Source organism: Alexandromys fortis, unplaced genomic scaffold, assembly GCF_014885135.2.
Source record: "Alexandromys fortis isolate MF-2015 unplaced genomic scaffold, M_Fortis_MF-2015_v1.1 scaffold_156, whole genome shotgun sequence".
In the NCBI taxonomy this organism is placed as follows: Eukaryota; Metazoa; Chordata; class Mammalia; order Rodentia; family Cricetidae; genus Alexandromys; species Alexandromys fortis.
This window is the reverse complement of record NW_026068028.1, coordinates 1,654,173-1,670,328: the sequence shown is the minus strand read 5'-3', so window position 1 is coordinate 1,670,328 and position 16,156 is coordinate 1,654,173. Positions and strand designations below refer to the sequence as shown.

At 38.8% G+C, this 16,156-nt stretch overlaps 1 protein-coding gene across 1 annotated transcript in view; it reads right to left on the bottom strand.

Annotated features, from left to right (window-relative positions):
• Positions 1-16,156, bottom strand: part of Helz (helicase with zinc finger) — a 142,115-nt gene that overhangs the window by 52,194 nt on the left and 73,765 nt on the right. The window contains exons 14-18 of the mRNA XM_050164283.1: positions 15,774-15,878; positions 10,438-10,616; positions 7,839-7,957; positions 5,720-5,865; positions 4,019-4,166 (exon numbers count right to left, since the gene is read on the bottom strand). Of these exons, the coding sequence (XP_050020240.1) occupies positions 4,019-4,166; positions 5,720-5,865; positions 7,839-7,957; positions 10,438-10,616; positions 15,774-15,878 (697 nt within the window). The remainder of the gene's footprint in view (positions 1-4,018; positions 4,167-5,719; positions 5,866-7,838; positions 7,958-10,437; positions 10,617-15,773; positions 15,879-16,156) is intronic.

Genomic DNA, 16,156 nt, shown 5'->3' with positions numbered 1-16,156 from the left:
TGACAGAAGAGCTCATCAAACAAAAAGGTAAGTTAGAGAATACAACATAAAGTGAGGAAAGTCACTGAAGAAAAATTACCAGAGACATCGCTAAGCTCCAACATGTTCTAATATTAAAGAAAATCAGATAGAGAGAAGGAAAACAATTAAACATAATCAAAGAAAATCAGGCTGGCCATGGTGGCAGACACATTTAATCTCAGAATTTGGCAGGCAGAGGTAGGCGGATCTCTGTGAGTTCAAGACCAGCCCGGTCTATAGAACAAGTTCCAGGACAGCCACAACTATACAGAGAAATAAAAACAAACACACAATATGTGTGTGTTTGTATATATGCGTACCAAAAATTGAGTTTTATTCAGCCATTAAAGGGAAAAAAATAGAGGGCTAGGGGGCAGAAAATGAAAGAACTAGATCATCATATTAAAGGTGAAATAAGCCAATTTCACAAAGACAAATGAATGGTCTGTTGTTGTGGACATGTAAAATCTAGGAGATAAGAAATGGTGCGGATGTAGAAGGATGATTATCAGGAGAAGTAAGAAAAGGAAAAGGGGTAAACATGACCAAAACACTTAATACACATGCATGAGGAAACCGGTTACTCTTTACAATTAATACATCCTAATAAAAATGTCCAAGGAAATGGTGGCTAAAATATGTCTTTCCCTGATTAAAAACACATATAAATACAATGAATTTCAAGTTAAGATATATACTAAAATGTGCACCTAGACATATCACAGTCAAAATGCTCAAAATCAAAGACAAAAATGAAACCTTGAGAAGAGGAAAAGGAAACCAGCCATATTTACAAAGGGACACTAACAATAAACAGATAACTTCTCATCAGTAAGAGGAGGGAAGTTCAGTATGGTGGTGGGGACTGACCTTACATCGAGCAAAACTTTCAAAACAGAGGGAAAATAAAGACATTCACAGATAAACAAACCTGAGAGAATTTCCTACTATCAAAATAACTGACCAGAAATACTAAGGAACATTCTTCCAAACCAAATATCACTATATAGCAATGTAAATCCATAGTGTTGCTGAAACTGTAACCCTGTAGATGGTTACAAAAGGCAGAACATAGCTGTTTCCTTTTCTTCCTCCTCTCAACTAATTTAAAGAGCAATTGTATAAAATAATGTCAAGCTACAGCATACAGAAATACACTATGTGTTGACAGTAAGCACACAAAAGGCAGGTAGTCACAGAAAGCATCAGGGAGCTGAAGAGTATGGGAATAGAAAGAGAGGGCTGGGCAGGAGTGTAGCTTGGCAGAGCACAACCTAGCATGCTCAACGTCGTGGATATCCCCACAAGGGGAAATTAAACTATATGTCTGTCCCTTTTCTTCTCTTGGAATTGTAAAAACACGCACACACACAATTTAACAAGGTATCTTTCAAATTATTAAACATTGACACATATGTATGAGAATGAAAACTGAAAAGGGGAGGGGAAATGTAGGGCTATGTTGATGTTTCTCGGTATCACTGAAATTTAGTTAGATAAATCTTAAATAGATTCTGATTACATACATACTCTTGGCCACAGAAACACCACTAAACAACTAAATACATAATATATGTAAGTTTGCAAATACATACACTGAAATAATGTAAATGAAATTTCCATCTGGGCTGCCAACGATCCCCACAAGGACCATTGTAGACTATCTAACAATGAAACACCAGCACTAGGCATGAGAAGCACTCTTTTGAGTTACTGTTCAAGGTTGTCTAAGAGACTCCTAATACAATATACATGCTACAGCTGTTACCTGCAGAGGTGAAAGAGAAATAAATCCCTATTGTTGAAGATACCACGTTCTTCAGACACAGGACCCAGAGAACCCAGTAGGATCAGACATGAAATCTTCCTCCCTGAGGACTAACTTCCATGGCATAAGAAGGCACCATGAAGACTCACAAAGGAAGAAAGCAAACAACAGTCCTATCCAGTTAGGAACCATAGTAACCAGCATGGCATAGTAACCCGAAGGATACAGTACTGGCACAGGTGGTTGGGCAGTAACCAACAACTATAGAATTGGACTAAATACCCACTCAACAATAGGGAAATCATTCCTGGTGCTGGAAACCCAGTTAACCCAGGGCTAGTAAAGTCATGGCCCTTAAAGGAGAATCTATAATCACCACTTTACTAATCAAGCATAATCCCTAGTTACATCTAAGCATTTACCCTTCTATCCACAGGCAAGTGTAATCCTCACTCTTCAATCAAGAAAATTTCTCAGCATTACAGAAAACCACAGTTGCTCAAAATGCACAGCTGGAAAGTCCAGTTCCAACTGATATTTATCCACAACACAACTCCTACACCTGAGGCTCAGGAATTATTTCGGAAGAAGTGGGGAAAGATTGTTAAGAGCCAGAGGCACAGGAAGTTTGCTATGAGATTTTGTCTCCTAGAAACGTCAGAGAAGCTAACCCATAAAGTCTGACTTAACATGATTGCCTAAACATGATCTGAGCAAGGGTAACACCAATTGACAGCTGACATGGAAGGGGGAAGTTCTTTAGGCTTTAATCCTAAACAAAGAACTACAGGCAACCTAGGAATGCTGAGAGCAAGAGAAATGGTCTTCCTCAGGAAAAAGCACATCGATCAGTTACCCAATTCCACGTGGCCAGCCCTGAAAACATACACATAACATTATACAGTCTAAGCATCTTGTATTTATATATTTAAGAGGAAATTATACATACGTACATATATACATACATATGTGTATATATACATGTGTGTGTGTGTAAATGAAAGAAAAAGAGGTCATGAATTTCAAAGAGAGTAAGGGGATACATGGAGGAGCTGGAAGAAAGAATGACAAGGGGGAAATGATATAATTAATCTCAAAAATAAAAGATAACAATTACAATTAAAAATAATACCAAAATAAGAAGATACATTAAAAAACAAATATATACTTGTATATATAAATAAAATAATTGAAGAAAGGCCAAATGTGGTGGTGCACAATTTTAATCCTTGCCTGAGTGCAAACACAACAAAGGGGAGCTGAACACCCACCTTCAGTCTTGATCTATGTAAAGAAAAGTTTACCTGTTCCTAAAATGAAATGGCACAGACTAATGAAAATGTCAGGCTTCTTGGCTTGGGGCTAGGGTTTGAGCAAGTGGTACTGATGGTTTTCCTGCACTAAATTCTAACTATAACCCTCTGATCAATTTTTAAAGAAACATATGAGCTCCTGTTACGTAACAAAAGCTGTTTTTTCATAAATATAATGAGCAGAGATTAGAAATGAAACACACATATTTTCTTCACCTTTCTGTGACAGCTGGAGTCTTAGCCACAGGCTTCCTAGCCTACTACTCCCTTAAGGTTTCCTTGTGAGTTTGCCTGCTGCCTGATCTGAACACCTAAGGACACCCACATTCTCTCTGGAAAGCAGAAACTGGAAGAGAGAATTACAAAGTCCCTGATGAGACAGTGCGCCAATGTTGGAGACTGTGTGATCTCTCGGAAGCACAGGATTCTTCAATTCAACTCTTCCTTGTTCAAAATGATGCCTCCTTTGAGTATAAGCTAGAAATCCGCTTTAAACTTAAGCTAATAATGCTCTATGTCAGAATATATTGGTTTTTCCTAACAAAGTTGTGTTTTCTGCTTTAACAATATTACAAGAAGAAAATCAGAGCTGGGCAGTGGTGGAGCATGCCTTTAATCCCAGTACTTGGGAGGCAAAGACAGGCAGATCTCTGTGTCTACAAGAGCTAGTTCCAGAACAGGCCCCAAAGCTACAAAGAAACCCTGTCTCAAAAAAAAAAAAAAAATCTCCCCCATAAAAAGAAGAAAATCAATTTTTTTCCTCCTGTAGATTCATTTTAATAAATAAATGTAAAGTTGGCTCAATTTTCTTGTAAAAGAAATCAACACACTAGAAACTGTCAACCCTGGATTCAAAATGAATGCTCAAAAGAACAGACCAAGAAAACATTAAAATCGGCATGAATAACTAAGATACCTCTGCATTGTTATAAAAAGCTGTGCTATTTTTTTCTTGTACATCTTCCCCTCGTGCTGTAAAAAATGTTAGTGGGTAGAAGTCCTTGTGTGCTGGCTGCTTTCCACTGGCCATCAGTTTACCCTCATAGAAAAGCTCAGAGGTATAGCTGCAGAGGAAGAAAAGAACAAAGGAATCTATCAGCCAAATTAATTTCACCTACACAAAAACCTGCTGAATTCTAATACTAATTTATGCCCACAATTAATTTTTGTCCAAACACTAAATACTCATGATGCCAATAATTTCCCAAAAATAATGACAGTGGTAACAGAGAAAGTCCCTATAACACCATTGTTAAATGCATTGATTTGTAAGAAATGAAACCAGAATGCAAAAGAAATGATGAGCATTTACTACTAGTTAAAATCTCTGCTCTGGGAAAAAAAATCCCTAAACTGGGTTTTCTTAGCTAACGCGCAATCCCAGTAATGTGGATCATGTACCACCATGGGTCACCTAACAAACCTTGGGTCAACAATGGACCCCATGGCCTAGACCATAGCTGAAAACCTCCTAGCACATCCAAAACACAGCACCAAGAGGTCCCCACCTCTGTGGTGATGCTGGTGGAAACCCACAAAGGACAATGATGCACAGTATTCCTATTCCAAAGGACTGTTCTATTGTTTTATGTATCTTGCTATTTCAGAGTGTATCCTTCCATCTATAAAAACATGTCTGTAAAGCCGTCTGTTATGTCATACTGGCAGCCTCATACATCTCGTGTTTACCATGAGACCAAGTTAGCAGACTCATTATACTGTTTAGAGTTAGAGACTGGTTACACTGTTTAGTCTGTGAAAAGCATCCTGTGATATTAACACGATGACAAAGTTCAAATGACAGTTCTCAGACTGCATCCTAAGATTAAGTGACATGTGACTGCACATGCAAACACAAAGATACAGTTTTAGATACACTGTACCAACTATAGTCTCCAACTGTAAAGTGAACAGGCTTTGTTGAGAAACACATTGTCTGGTACTAAACTCATCACTGACTATGAATGGATGGCAACCATGAAAAAGGAAAGCAGTGTGAGATGACGACAGAACAGAATCTGTGCAACTGCTCCCAGAGAGATCTAGAAATGCTTTCCGCAGGCATGACATAACAGATATTAAATTATAGGAAGCTTTTACAGAGTTTGTTTCTGGCGTGGGTGTTGACTGGAAAAGGGCACATGGAGGCCCCCAGTTGGCGACACTCTGCTCTTCAACTGGATGCTGGCCATAAGAGTTGGTCACCCACATGTCACATAGGAGATGACTCTTTTACACATGTGTACTATATTTAAAAAGAAGTCTTTTTTAAAACTCAGTGTCAGGGTTTTTCTCTTTCCATTTCCTTTCTTTCTTTCTCTTAAAATAGATAATGTGGCATGTCACTTTTCATATAGATTATGTATTAATTCATAGAAAAACATATCATGACCAGAAAAAAACTGAAGTTTTAGTACTCAAACTGCATTATTTCTTAGGAAGAATCATAGCTCTGGATTTTGAGGTATTCTTTTAAAAACACAAAGCTAGGCATAGTCTGTAACACTGAGAGACCACAAATAATCCACCTAAAATCACCTGTGCCTGGCCATGTGCTGGCCGGGTTCCCTCCCACAACCCATACAAGTGTGAGTCAGAGGGGACAGCTCACACCTACTTGATGATAGCTTCATGGGAGCGGTAGTTCTCACAGAGGAGGATCCTACATGGAAACTCGGCAGGGTAATGCTCGTAGAGTCGATCAAGTAATGAAACATGAAGGTTTCTCTCCCTGGCAAACTCGCTGTAAACAAAAGGACTGAGCTGTAACAGACAAACATGCAAAGAAAATTTAACCAGATATATAAATAGTATTTTTGAAAGTGCTTATATAGTCTTCTACACTAAAACTTCTTATGTATTTAACATGCTGAATGCTGGAGGAAGCCCCCATCCCAAATCAATCTTCTTGTCTACAAACCATTTTATGAATTCAAGGACTAAAGCTCCTACTGAGTGCAGTGCAGCAATAGGGTCTAAAGTTCGTACAGTTATACAGACCCCTCCCATACAACTTAATAATTTAAAAAGCATAAATCAGTTACTTCACCAAACCAATCAATTATTTAAAATAATAAACTGGGGGGCTGGCAAAATGGCTCAGTGGGTAAAAGTGCTTGCAGTCAGACTTGATGCAGAGTTCGATCCTGAAAGCCCGCATGGTAGAAAGTGAGAACTGACTGCTGCAAGCTGTCCTCTGACCTCCACATGTACAACATGTATGCATGGGTGGGTGTGCGCACGCACTCACACACACACAAACAAAATAAACAAATCCTCTAAAGGTTTTAAAGGATTTACTATAAAAATAAAAAAATAAATTCAGGCTAGATGTTGTGGTACACACCTGAATCACAGAACTTAAGAGACTTAGGTCAAAGTGTTGTGTTTTGAGGCTAGCCTGGGATATACAGTAAAACTTTGTCTCAATAAATAAGTAAATGAATAAACGAATAAATAAATAAAACTAACTCATAAGAAATTTGACTATGATGAACAAATATTAATACTATAATCAACAAGCCTTTTCCATAATGAAATCTACTATCCTATCTGCTAACCTTAAAAATTAACTTTAGGGGCTGGAGAGATGGCTCAGTGATTAAGAGAACGGGCTGCTCTTCCAGAGGTCCTGAGTTCAATTCCCAGCACCCACATGGTGGCTCACAACCATCTCATAACTGTCATGAGATCTAATACCCTCTTTCTGGTGTGCAGATGTACATGTAGACAAGAACATATATATATATATATGCATGTATGTATGTATAAATAAATAAATCTTTTTTATAAATTAACTTTAAATGGGCTAGAGAGATGGCTCAGAGGCTAAGAGTACTCACTGCTCTGCAGAGTACCCGGGTTCAGTTCCCACACCCTCTTCTGACCTCCATTGGCACCGCATGCACATGGTGCATACAGATATACTCTGATTCACACTTACATATAAAATAAGTATTTTTTTAAAACTACAAAAGGGTTATGTAACCAACCTTAAATCCATACATAAATGATAAAATATAGCAAGAAAGTTTTCTTTTAATTAAAAAAATTATAAACAGCCTCCTTGTTTAAATAAGTACACAGAGCCACTCTAGGCTACACCTTTTACTGCGAAAGAAAGAAAGAAAGAAAGAAAGAAAGAAAGAAAGAAAGAAAGAAAGAAAGAAAGAAAGAAAGAAAGAAAAATCACACTTAAACTACTTCAAGCAAGTGAGCACAAAATTCCTTCTGCACACTAGCTACTTTCCTGGAAGACTCACGCCTGCTCTGCAGACCCTCAACCCACTGAAGCATCAGGACAAGCTCCAAACAGCATCACAGACAGATGGCGTCTCTCTTTATAAGTATGCAAATGGCATAAAATCTGACATATTTGAAATTGTGGCTATAATTTTAATAGTATGCTTTATTTCATAAGACACTAAAAATTAAACCTTCTCAAAAACAGATTTTAGAAGTAGGGAACTACAGAAGCACTCAGCAGACTTGGCTATCACATCCTCTGTCTTGTCCTGTCATAGCCTCAAGGCTAATGTTGCAATGGTAGCTCCACATGGTCTCCCCAATGCCGCTACAAGAAGTTCAAGGCTCCTCTCCTGCCCCATCACTTACTTCCCACCTGTTGACCTTCACAGAACAGAGGCTAATCTGGTAAAGAGAGGCCCTAGAATGAGGTCCCTGCTCTGGTAAAGACTGGTATTAACTTGTAAGACAGTGACTAAGATGGCACCTACCTGCATATGATCACCAGCCAAAACAATCCGTGTGTTCTTAGTTGCTAAGGCTAGAGGCATAATGGTCTCACACTCCATGGCCTGGGCAGCTTCATCTAACAGAATGTGCGTAAAGAACCCTGGAAGGCACAGTGTAAACAGAGCACACATCACAGCAGCAGTACAGAAGTAGTTCTCCCTGCAGCCCTAAGGAAAGAGCTTCCCCAGTTAATCCAAGAGTCATGAGTACCTTAAGATCATCCTCAATCTAGATAACAATCAAGACATGATTTTTTAAAAAAGGTTAAGAGCTGGAGAGATGACTCGATAGTTAAGCAAATGCACTGCTCTTATAGAGGACCTGGGTCTGGTTTCCAGCACCCATGTTGGATGGCTGAAATCTACTTGTAACTTCAGGGATCTGATATCTTCTGCACATACATACATACACATATACACATAATCTCTCTCAGATACAGAGTACTAAAAATAAATGATTTAAATATTTTTTAAAAAAAGATTAAAAAGGGTTAACTATTTTCTTTAGTTATCTTTTTTTTTTCCAGGAGCTGCACAAATACTGATACTATTGTCTACTAGTTAAGTTAGAAAAGGCAGAGACAAGGGGATCTGAATTGAGATCAACCTGATCTACAAAATGAGTTCCAGGACAGCCAGGGATACACAGAAAAATCCTGACTCGAAAAGCTTATTTATAAACAAACAAACAAACAAACAAAAAACAGAAGGGCCAAAGTGTGGTGGCACACACCTTTAAACCCAGCACTTGGGAAGCAAAGGCAAGTGGATTTTTGAGTTCCAGGTCAGCCTAGTCTACTGAAGGAGTTCCAGGACAGCCAGAGCTACATAGAGAAACCCTGTTAGCTTGGTTAACTATAAAATAATCACCATAGGATTGATAAGAGAATGAAATGAAATAATATGTAACAGAACCCAGAACAAGAGAGAAACCTAGTAAACATAGCTCGATGCCCTGGCCTCTCACCAAGCAATGCTACAGCATCTAGCTTTCTATCTGCAGAACACGTGTACAAGGTATCAGCCCCAAGTGAGGAGGAAGGGGGCTGAATAAGTATTCCCCAACTGACCTTTCAAAGAGCCTTGTTTGCAGTGATGCTGCCAGTGTGCCATGAACTCTGAAACACATCCTAGGATTGCCCTCACAGCCACTAAGAGCTATAAGCATGGAGAGAAAGTCCCATCCCACGGGGGCGCCTTCCCATGTTAGTCACTAATCCCAGGTTAGTCACCTCCCTTAACAATTCTTTCTAAAATTAAAATGAGCTTCATTTGGGAAAAGAAAAAGGTTGGCTGTCATTCCTTCATTTAAGATAAACAGAGCTTTTAATCTTAAAAATGTTAAAGTTGAGGACTCAAGATGTTTACACCCTGGGCCAGGTACCAGGAATACAGAGAAAGTGAATACCCTCTGTCATCCAGGGACTCAGAGGTTCAACAGAATTTGTCACTGGCTTTAAAGGCAATTCCAATAGGAGACAGAAAAGTAAAGAGCAATGTCAACAACTAAAACAGAAGCCAGTGAGAACCCTGCTAAAGTATCTACTGAAGTGGCATGATCTCTTATGGTCAAGTCCTATCCTACTCGCACACTTGTCTTCGTAGGTTTGTGTACTCATATAGAATTAAATTGAGCTGGGCATGGTGGCACACACCTGGAAGCCTAGTACTTGGAAGGCTGAAGCAAAAGATTGAATTCAATGCAAACATGAGCAACAAAGCAAGACTCTGTCTCAAAAACACAAAAGTAAAAAGTAAATAAAATTAAGAGTGATTTGGCATAGTTCCAGAGTGTAAATACAATGATCTCGGGGCTTCACTCAGCAGTGAAGAGTGCTTACTGCACAATGATAAAGACTGAAGCTCTGCTGCAGCACCCACATATCAAGTAGGGCATCCCGCCTAAGCCTATAACCCCAGCTCCAAAGAGGATACAGACAGGGAACCACTCAGGCTTGCTGGCTTTCAGCCTACCCAAGACAGCATGAGTCTCAGACACAGGGAAAGATTCTGCCTAAAAGGAATAAACAAAGAGTAATGGAAAAGGACACCTTTTGGCTTCCATACACACACCCACAGGCACACACACCTACACATTCGCCTGTGCATGCAGACGCAGACACACACACAAGTAAAGTTTTTAAAAAAGAGAAACCTTAATCATGAGCCATGATTGTTATTTCTACACAAGATGCAAAAACAACTTAGGAAACCTCAACAAACCATACATGCGCACACACAAAAACACTGTCCATATTTGAATTCTTCACATGTTCACTAACCAACAAAACCACCTGGCTGACTAGAGCACACATGGGACTGCAGTCAGCGAGCTGACTATACCGGGGGCTGGCAAATGATTTTCAGTCAAGGGCCAAAGAGTTTCTTTCCCTGCTGACCTGCTGAAGATCCCGCCTGAGATTTGCACCACAAAAGCAGCCACAGACAAGAAACAAGTTAATAAATAGGCATGGGCAGCTGCATTCCATGCAGCAAAAGAAACACCTGGCCAGATACGGCCCACAGGCTAGAACTTGTCAAACTTAGGCATATGCTAAGCCCCTGTGGTGAGTGGGCATACCGGGTTCAAGGTCCAGCTGGCAGAGGTACTGGGAAGTATTCAGTGTGACCACCACCACTCGGTGTTTAAGGATGTCTTCCTTCTGGGGCATCTGGAAGGTGGAGTGTGCACTTGTGATCAAACAGTACTGATGCACAACCGGGTGGACAGTCTTCACCCAGCGGTTTCGGAAATACACCCTACAAGAGAGGACCACACTTCCTGTTAGGATGGTTATAGTTGCTGATTACTAAAACACTAGACTGTTACTTAAGACCATAGTGCCAAAAATTAACAAATAAATAAATCTCAATCATTCACTCCATATTAGTTTAGAATATTAGGATAAAACTGCCACTATGCCCACAATGACCTTCCCATCAAATAAACACAAAGTGTAGGTGCCAACACAAAATACCTATTTTTTAAGTATGCAGATTAATCTTTCAACAGAATTAATATATCAATTTATGCTTTATAAGCAAGAGTTTGTTTTAAAAATTAAAAACTGAAACCTTTCATTCTCAAACTATCTTTTTTCAATTATATATACTATTACAAAAATGTACTTAACTTATATTTTAATTATTTATGCTAACACAAACCATGAAATTGTATGCTTATAACATTTTTAGGTTAGGACAATTTGCAATAATTTTACTTTAGAAAAGTTCTTAAAACTATTTTTAAAAAGACCTCTACCTGGGCTTCTGAAATCTGAAGATAAATTAATTTTTTGAATAATCAAAAACTCTTTAGTGCAAATCTTAAGAAATTTCATCTTTCCAAATAACTACAGTAGAAAATATGAATAGGAATCAGCTATAGATTACTCTGATCTGTACAGACACAACCTTTTCATCTTTCCAAATAACTACAGTAGAAAATATGAATAGGAATCAGCTATAGATTACTCTGATCTGATGTACAGACACAACCTAAACTTCTAGCCTCTACCACCCCACTGACCACATGACAAAGATCTGTGCAAGAGCACAGGGCTTCAGAGCAACCACAAAGGCTTTGGCTTTACTCTGAGTTTAATGAAAAGCCATCAGACTGGACAGGGCAGTCGTGATGCCTCATGTTGCTGGAAGACTACTCTGGTCTCTGGGCAGAATCCACTTAGGGAGAGAGTTAAAGGGTGGCATACTGCTCACTGTTTAACAAGCAGATGTGGGTAAGGGCTCCAGCATTTGCTGACTCCTGTGATGTAAAAAGCTGCTCCCATGGCCAACTTCAAGGCATCTGCATGGTGTCAATAAACATGAACATGGAAAGGGTTCATGACGGGCCCTCACAAGCTCATATGAGTTGATTCCAGAACAATCCTAAGTGAGGTGGAGGGGAAAGCAGGGTACAAAAGCCACAGGGAGGCAGGTCAGGAGGTTAATGCCAGGATCTGGACATGAGATGATGGTGGCTTGCATAAGAGCAGAGATATACAAATTGGATTCACTAGACATTTTAATGTAATATCAACAGAATTCATTAATGATCTAGTGATAGAATTTAAGGCAATGGATGATTCTGTTTCATTTCTGCTTTTGAAACAGCAAGTCTGAAATCATCCAGGCTGGACTCGACCTCACTACACATAGATGGAGTATGATCTGCATTCCTGTTCTACCCATCTCTACCTCCTGATCGCTGGCTTACAGCCACCTACTTCTAGCTTTTGAAACTAGATGAATGGGATAGTATTTACAAAGGCGGAGAAAGAAATAAAATAAATGTGACATTTTTCAAATCAGAGAATTAACATTGGCAAATGATGTTTTTAAGTTCATCATCCATTGAAAGTATAAATGTAGGAGATAAAGACTAATATGCTCAAAGCTCTGGGTTTCTAGCACCACAGGAGAGAAATAAAAAATATAAATATATATGTGACAGCATATCTTATGTATTCCTAGAAACAAACCAGCTTACATATTCCGTAAGATTCAGGATAATACTTAAACAGAAAATAGTTTGGTATATGTAATTTTAATTCAGTGAAGTCTTGTAATAAATTCACATACAATAAACAACTAAAAATGTCACTACTAGCCAGGTGGTGGTGGCATGCGCCTTTAATCCCAACACTCAAAAGGCAGAGGCAGTCAGATCTCTCTGAGTTCGAGGCCAGCCTAGTCTACAGAGCTAGTCGAGGACAGCCAGAACTACAGAGAAACACTATCTAGGAAAACAAACAAAACAAAAAAAGTTACCACTTAGAACAGAAATTGTCAAAAAACTGATGATTCCTTTATTATAATAATAATAATAATAATAATAATAATAATAATAATAATAATAATAATAATAATAAAAACACCTATTTCTTTAAAGACTACCTGAAATGAAGCTGCCTTCAACTTTCCCAGACAGCAGTAACACCATTCCTCCAGATAACTGCCTCCATGCACTATGGTCTTGCGAGGGTCAGAAACTTATCCTCAGATCCACATACAAAAAAGAAACTGCTGGGGGCTGGAGAGATGGCTCAGAGGTTGGGAGCACTGGCTGCTCTTCCAGGGGTCTTGAGTTCAATTCCCAGCAGCCACACGGTGACTCACAACCATCTGTAACGAGGTCTGGTAACCTCTTCTAGCCTTCATGCATACATGCAGGCAGGATACTGCATACACAGTAAATAAATAAATCTGAAGGAAGGAAAGAAGGAAGGAAGGAGGGAAGGAGGAAGGGAGGGAGGGAAGGTGCTTTCCTCATACTTCTTTTCCTTGTTTTTGTTTTTATTTGTTTTGTAACTTTGAGACAAAGTCTCACAGTGTAGCTCTCGTGACTCCTGATATTACAAGGCTGACCTCAAATTTGTAATAATTTACCAGCTTCCGCCTCACCAAGTACTAGGATTACAGTCATGTGCCACTCCCCATCTGTATTTCTATATTCTTTTTCTCAAATCTCTGAATTCTATTCATTTGTTTGTTTACTTATCTGTCTATAGGGATGTGTGCATGTATGTCATATATACACATGTATATAAATCCCCCAATTCTAAACAAAGTAAAAACCGAAACTCAATGTAATCTAAAATGTTATCTAAGAACTCCAAATACGTTAGGCTTAGTTGGCAACTAACAGAAACTTCATGAATCCTAACCCTGAGTATCGTGCTTACCACACTACTACTTTATCTCCTCATTGACTAGTCTGGTTCCCAGGGCCAAGTCCACACTACGGCCTGAGAAGCAGCCAACTTATATCAGCCTGCCTTTCTATCAACAGCTCTCCTCTCAGGAGCATATAGACATCTGGTGCCCTCTTGTGTTCCATCTCTCACATTCCAGAACAACTCCAGTAAAGCTGTTTTTTTTTTCCCCCTCCTCTGGCTAGGGTTGTGGCAAGGAGCACTTGCTTAGCATGTGGCCAAGCCCATAAGGTTCTATTCCAGAACCACCAAAAGGAGCAAAACTCTCAAAGAGCAATTAGGCATTCTAATCCTCTCTATCTCCCAAATCTATCATGGTTATGATTCATAGGAAAACTATCAACTAATCTCAGCTAATGTTCTAATACAGTCTAAGAATTCAAAACATAAACCCTCCTAGGTTGCAGCTGCAAGCTAGCACCTCTCCTAGAGAAATAAAGCTTACAGTAAGTATGTAGGGTGTTGTATAAAGAAAACACTCCAGGAAGCTAGGCACTTTTTCATTTTATTGTTTACTAAATGAAATAATCTGAAAATAATTATTTTTTCGTCTTGGATTCAACAACTCTGAGAGCTAAGAAAAAGTGAGATATCTTTCTGCACTTGGACCACTCTGAACACACTCTACTGGAAAAATCACTTTGTATTACACATATGGGGACACATGTCATGGCGGATCCTCACAGCCCAAAATAATTGCACGTGGAAAGGCTATATAACCTCGAAATATGATGGGAGTCTACTATCTCAAATATCAAATACCCTATGCTAAGTCCACCAAGCAAGATGGGGGCTTCTCTCAAGTATTTTGTTTTTGTTTAGTTTGCTTTTTTTGGTTTAAGACAGGGTTTCTTTATGTAGCCTTGGCTGTCCTGGAACTCACTCTGTAGACCAGGCTGGCCTCAAACTCAAGAGATAAGCCTGCCTCTGCCTCCCGAGTGCTGGGATTAAAGGCTTTTGTGCGCCGCCACCACTAGCTCCATTCAACTGCTTCTAAGCCAAGAACACCATGATATCCAAGACTGCCACATTTTCTATGTAACACACACAAACACACACAGACATACCACTACAAGTAAATAAAACAATCAACTCTTCTCCATTAGAGAACACTCAGGGTAGAATGCTAGCTCCTCCACTTCCACTGTGAGGTTAGAGGTTAAAATCCGCAACCTACTGTGAAGGCATCTTTCAGTAAACATCTTGCCCATGCTCAGGGGATAAGCGGTCAGTATTTTATTACTACACGTAACTGATTCTACTGCACTGATGATTTCTTAGTCTTACAGTGAGAGGACAGCGCAGCATGGGCATCTGTGCTGGCAGGCCACACCACTGTGCTGAACACTTTCAAAGGGTTTTGGTGATGGGAATTAAAGAATTAAATAGCATAACTTCATGTTTCCATGCCTGGACTCGACTAGAAATAAGAGGTTAGTATATTATGAATCAAAGTGTGGTTAGAAATTAATTATAAGCAGTAATTAATAATCATATGACCAACCTAAACCATGGTGTATTAGTTTGCAAAATGGCAAAACTAATAATTCATATAACAACAAAAGTAAATGATATAATAAAATAACTACTTATGATTCTTTATTGTTTTCTGAAGAAAAGGATTTTTATTCTCCCATAGTCTATATTTAAGTATATTTTATGTCCACATATAATCATTGGACCTTTCTACAGCAATGGAAAATTTCTTTTGATACTCTTTCTCTTACATAGTAGCAAAAAGTCCTGAACACATCATCACAGTGCTGCAGAAGTGTGAAGAACACATGCTTCTCTAATGTGCAGCTTCTAGTAAATGACCACAGTTAAAATTTGACTCCGTCAAGAACTGTTATTACATGACTTCTCTGCTATGCTAGTAACCAAACTCAATTTGATTTAAGCTAATTGCTTATCTTACACTATTTTTTAGATGTACATACCAAAATCTACTCCAACCGTAACAACAGTTTTACATGAGAAACTTAAAAAAGGATGTCTTTCTGTATATGTAATGTTTCAGAAATGGTCAACAATTTTTACATTTTGCCTTAATTTAAGGATTTCTTCCAATAACATAACCTTCAAATGCCAATGCACAATTAATGCTTTAGGTGTTTCCAAAGCCTCTAAAATCTTTACAGACACCTTTTCTTAAGAATAACAAAGAACGATACAGATACATAATAAGCCTTAAAAATACCTGAGAGGTCTTGCCTGGGGATTGCCTGCTTCTACATATGGATGTAAATAATCCTTTATGTAGAGGTCAGCAGCACTATTAGAATGGGTGCAAATGAGAATCCTGCTGAAATAAATGGTGCAAATAAAAAGAATGACACAACACAAAGCTAGTCAAGCAGTATATAATACCAAATAAGCAGTGGCCATCTTACATGTCCATTTCCCTCATCCTGCTCAGTCTTCACCAGGGACCCCATGATGTCTTTAGAGAGTATGTTACTCTAGGCTAAAGAGGACTTCCCCCAAATAAATTTTAAATCTGTCTGTAATAAACATTCTAAACCCAGCTCTTTGAGTTCTAACATACCCAACCCTTAGCAGACTTGAAGATTTGACAGCTAT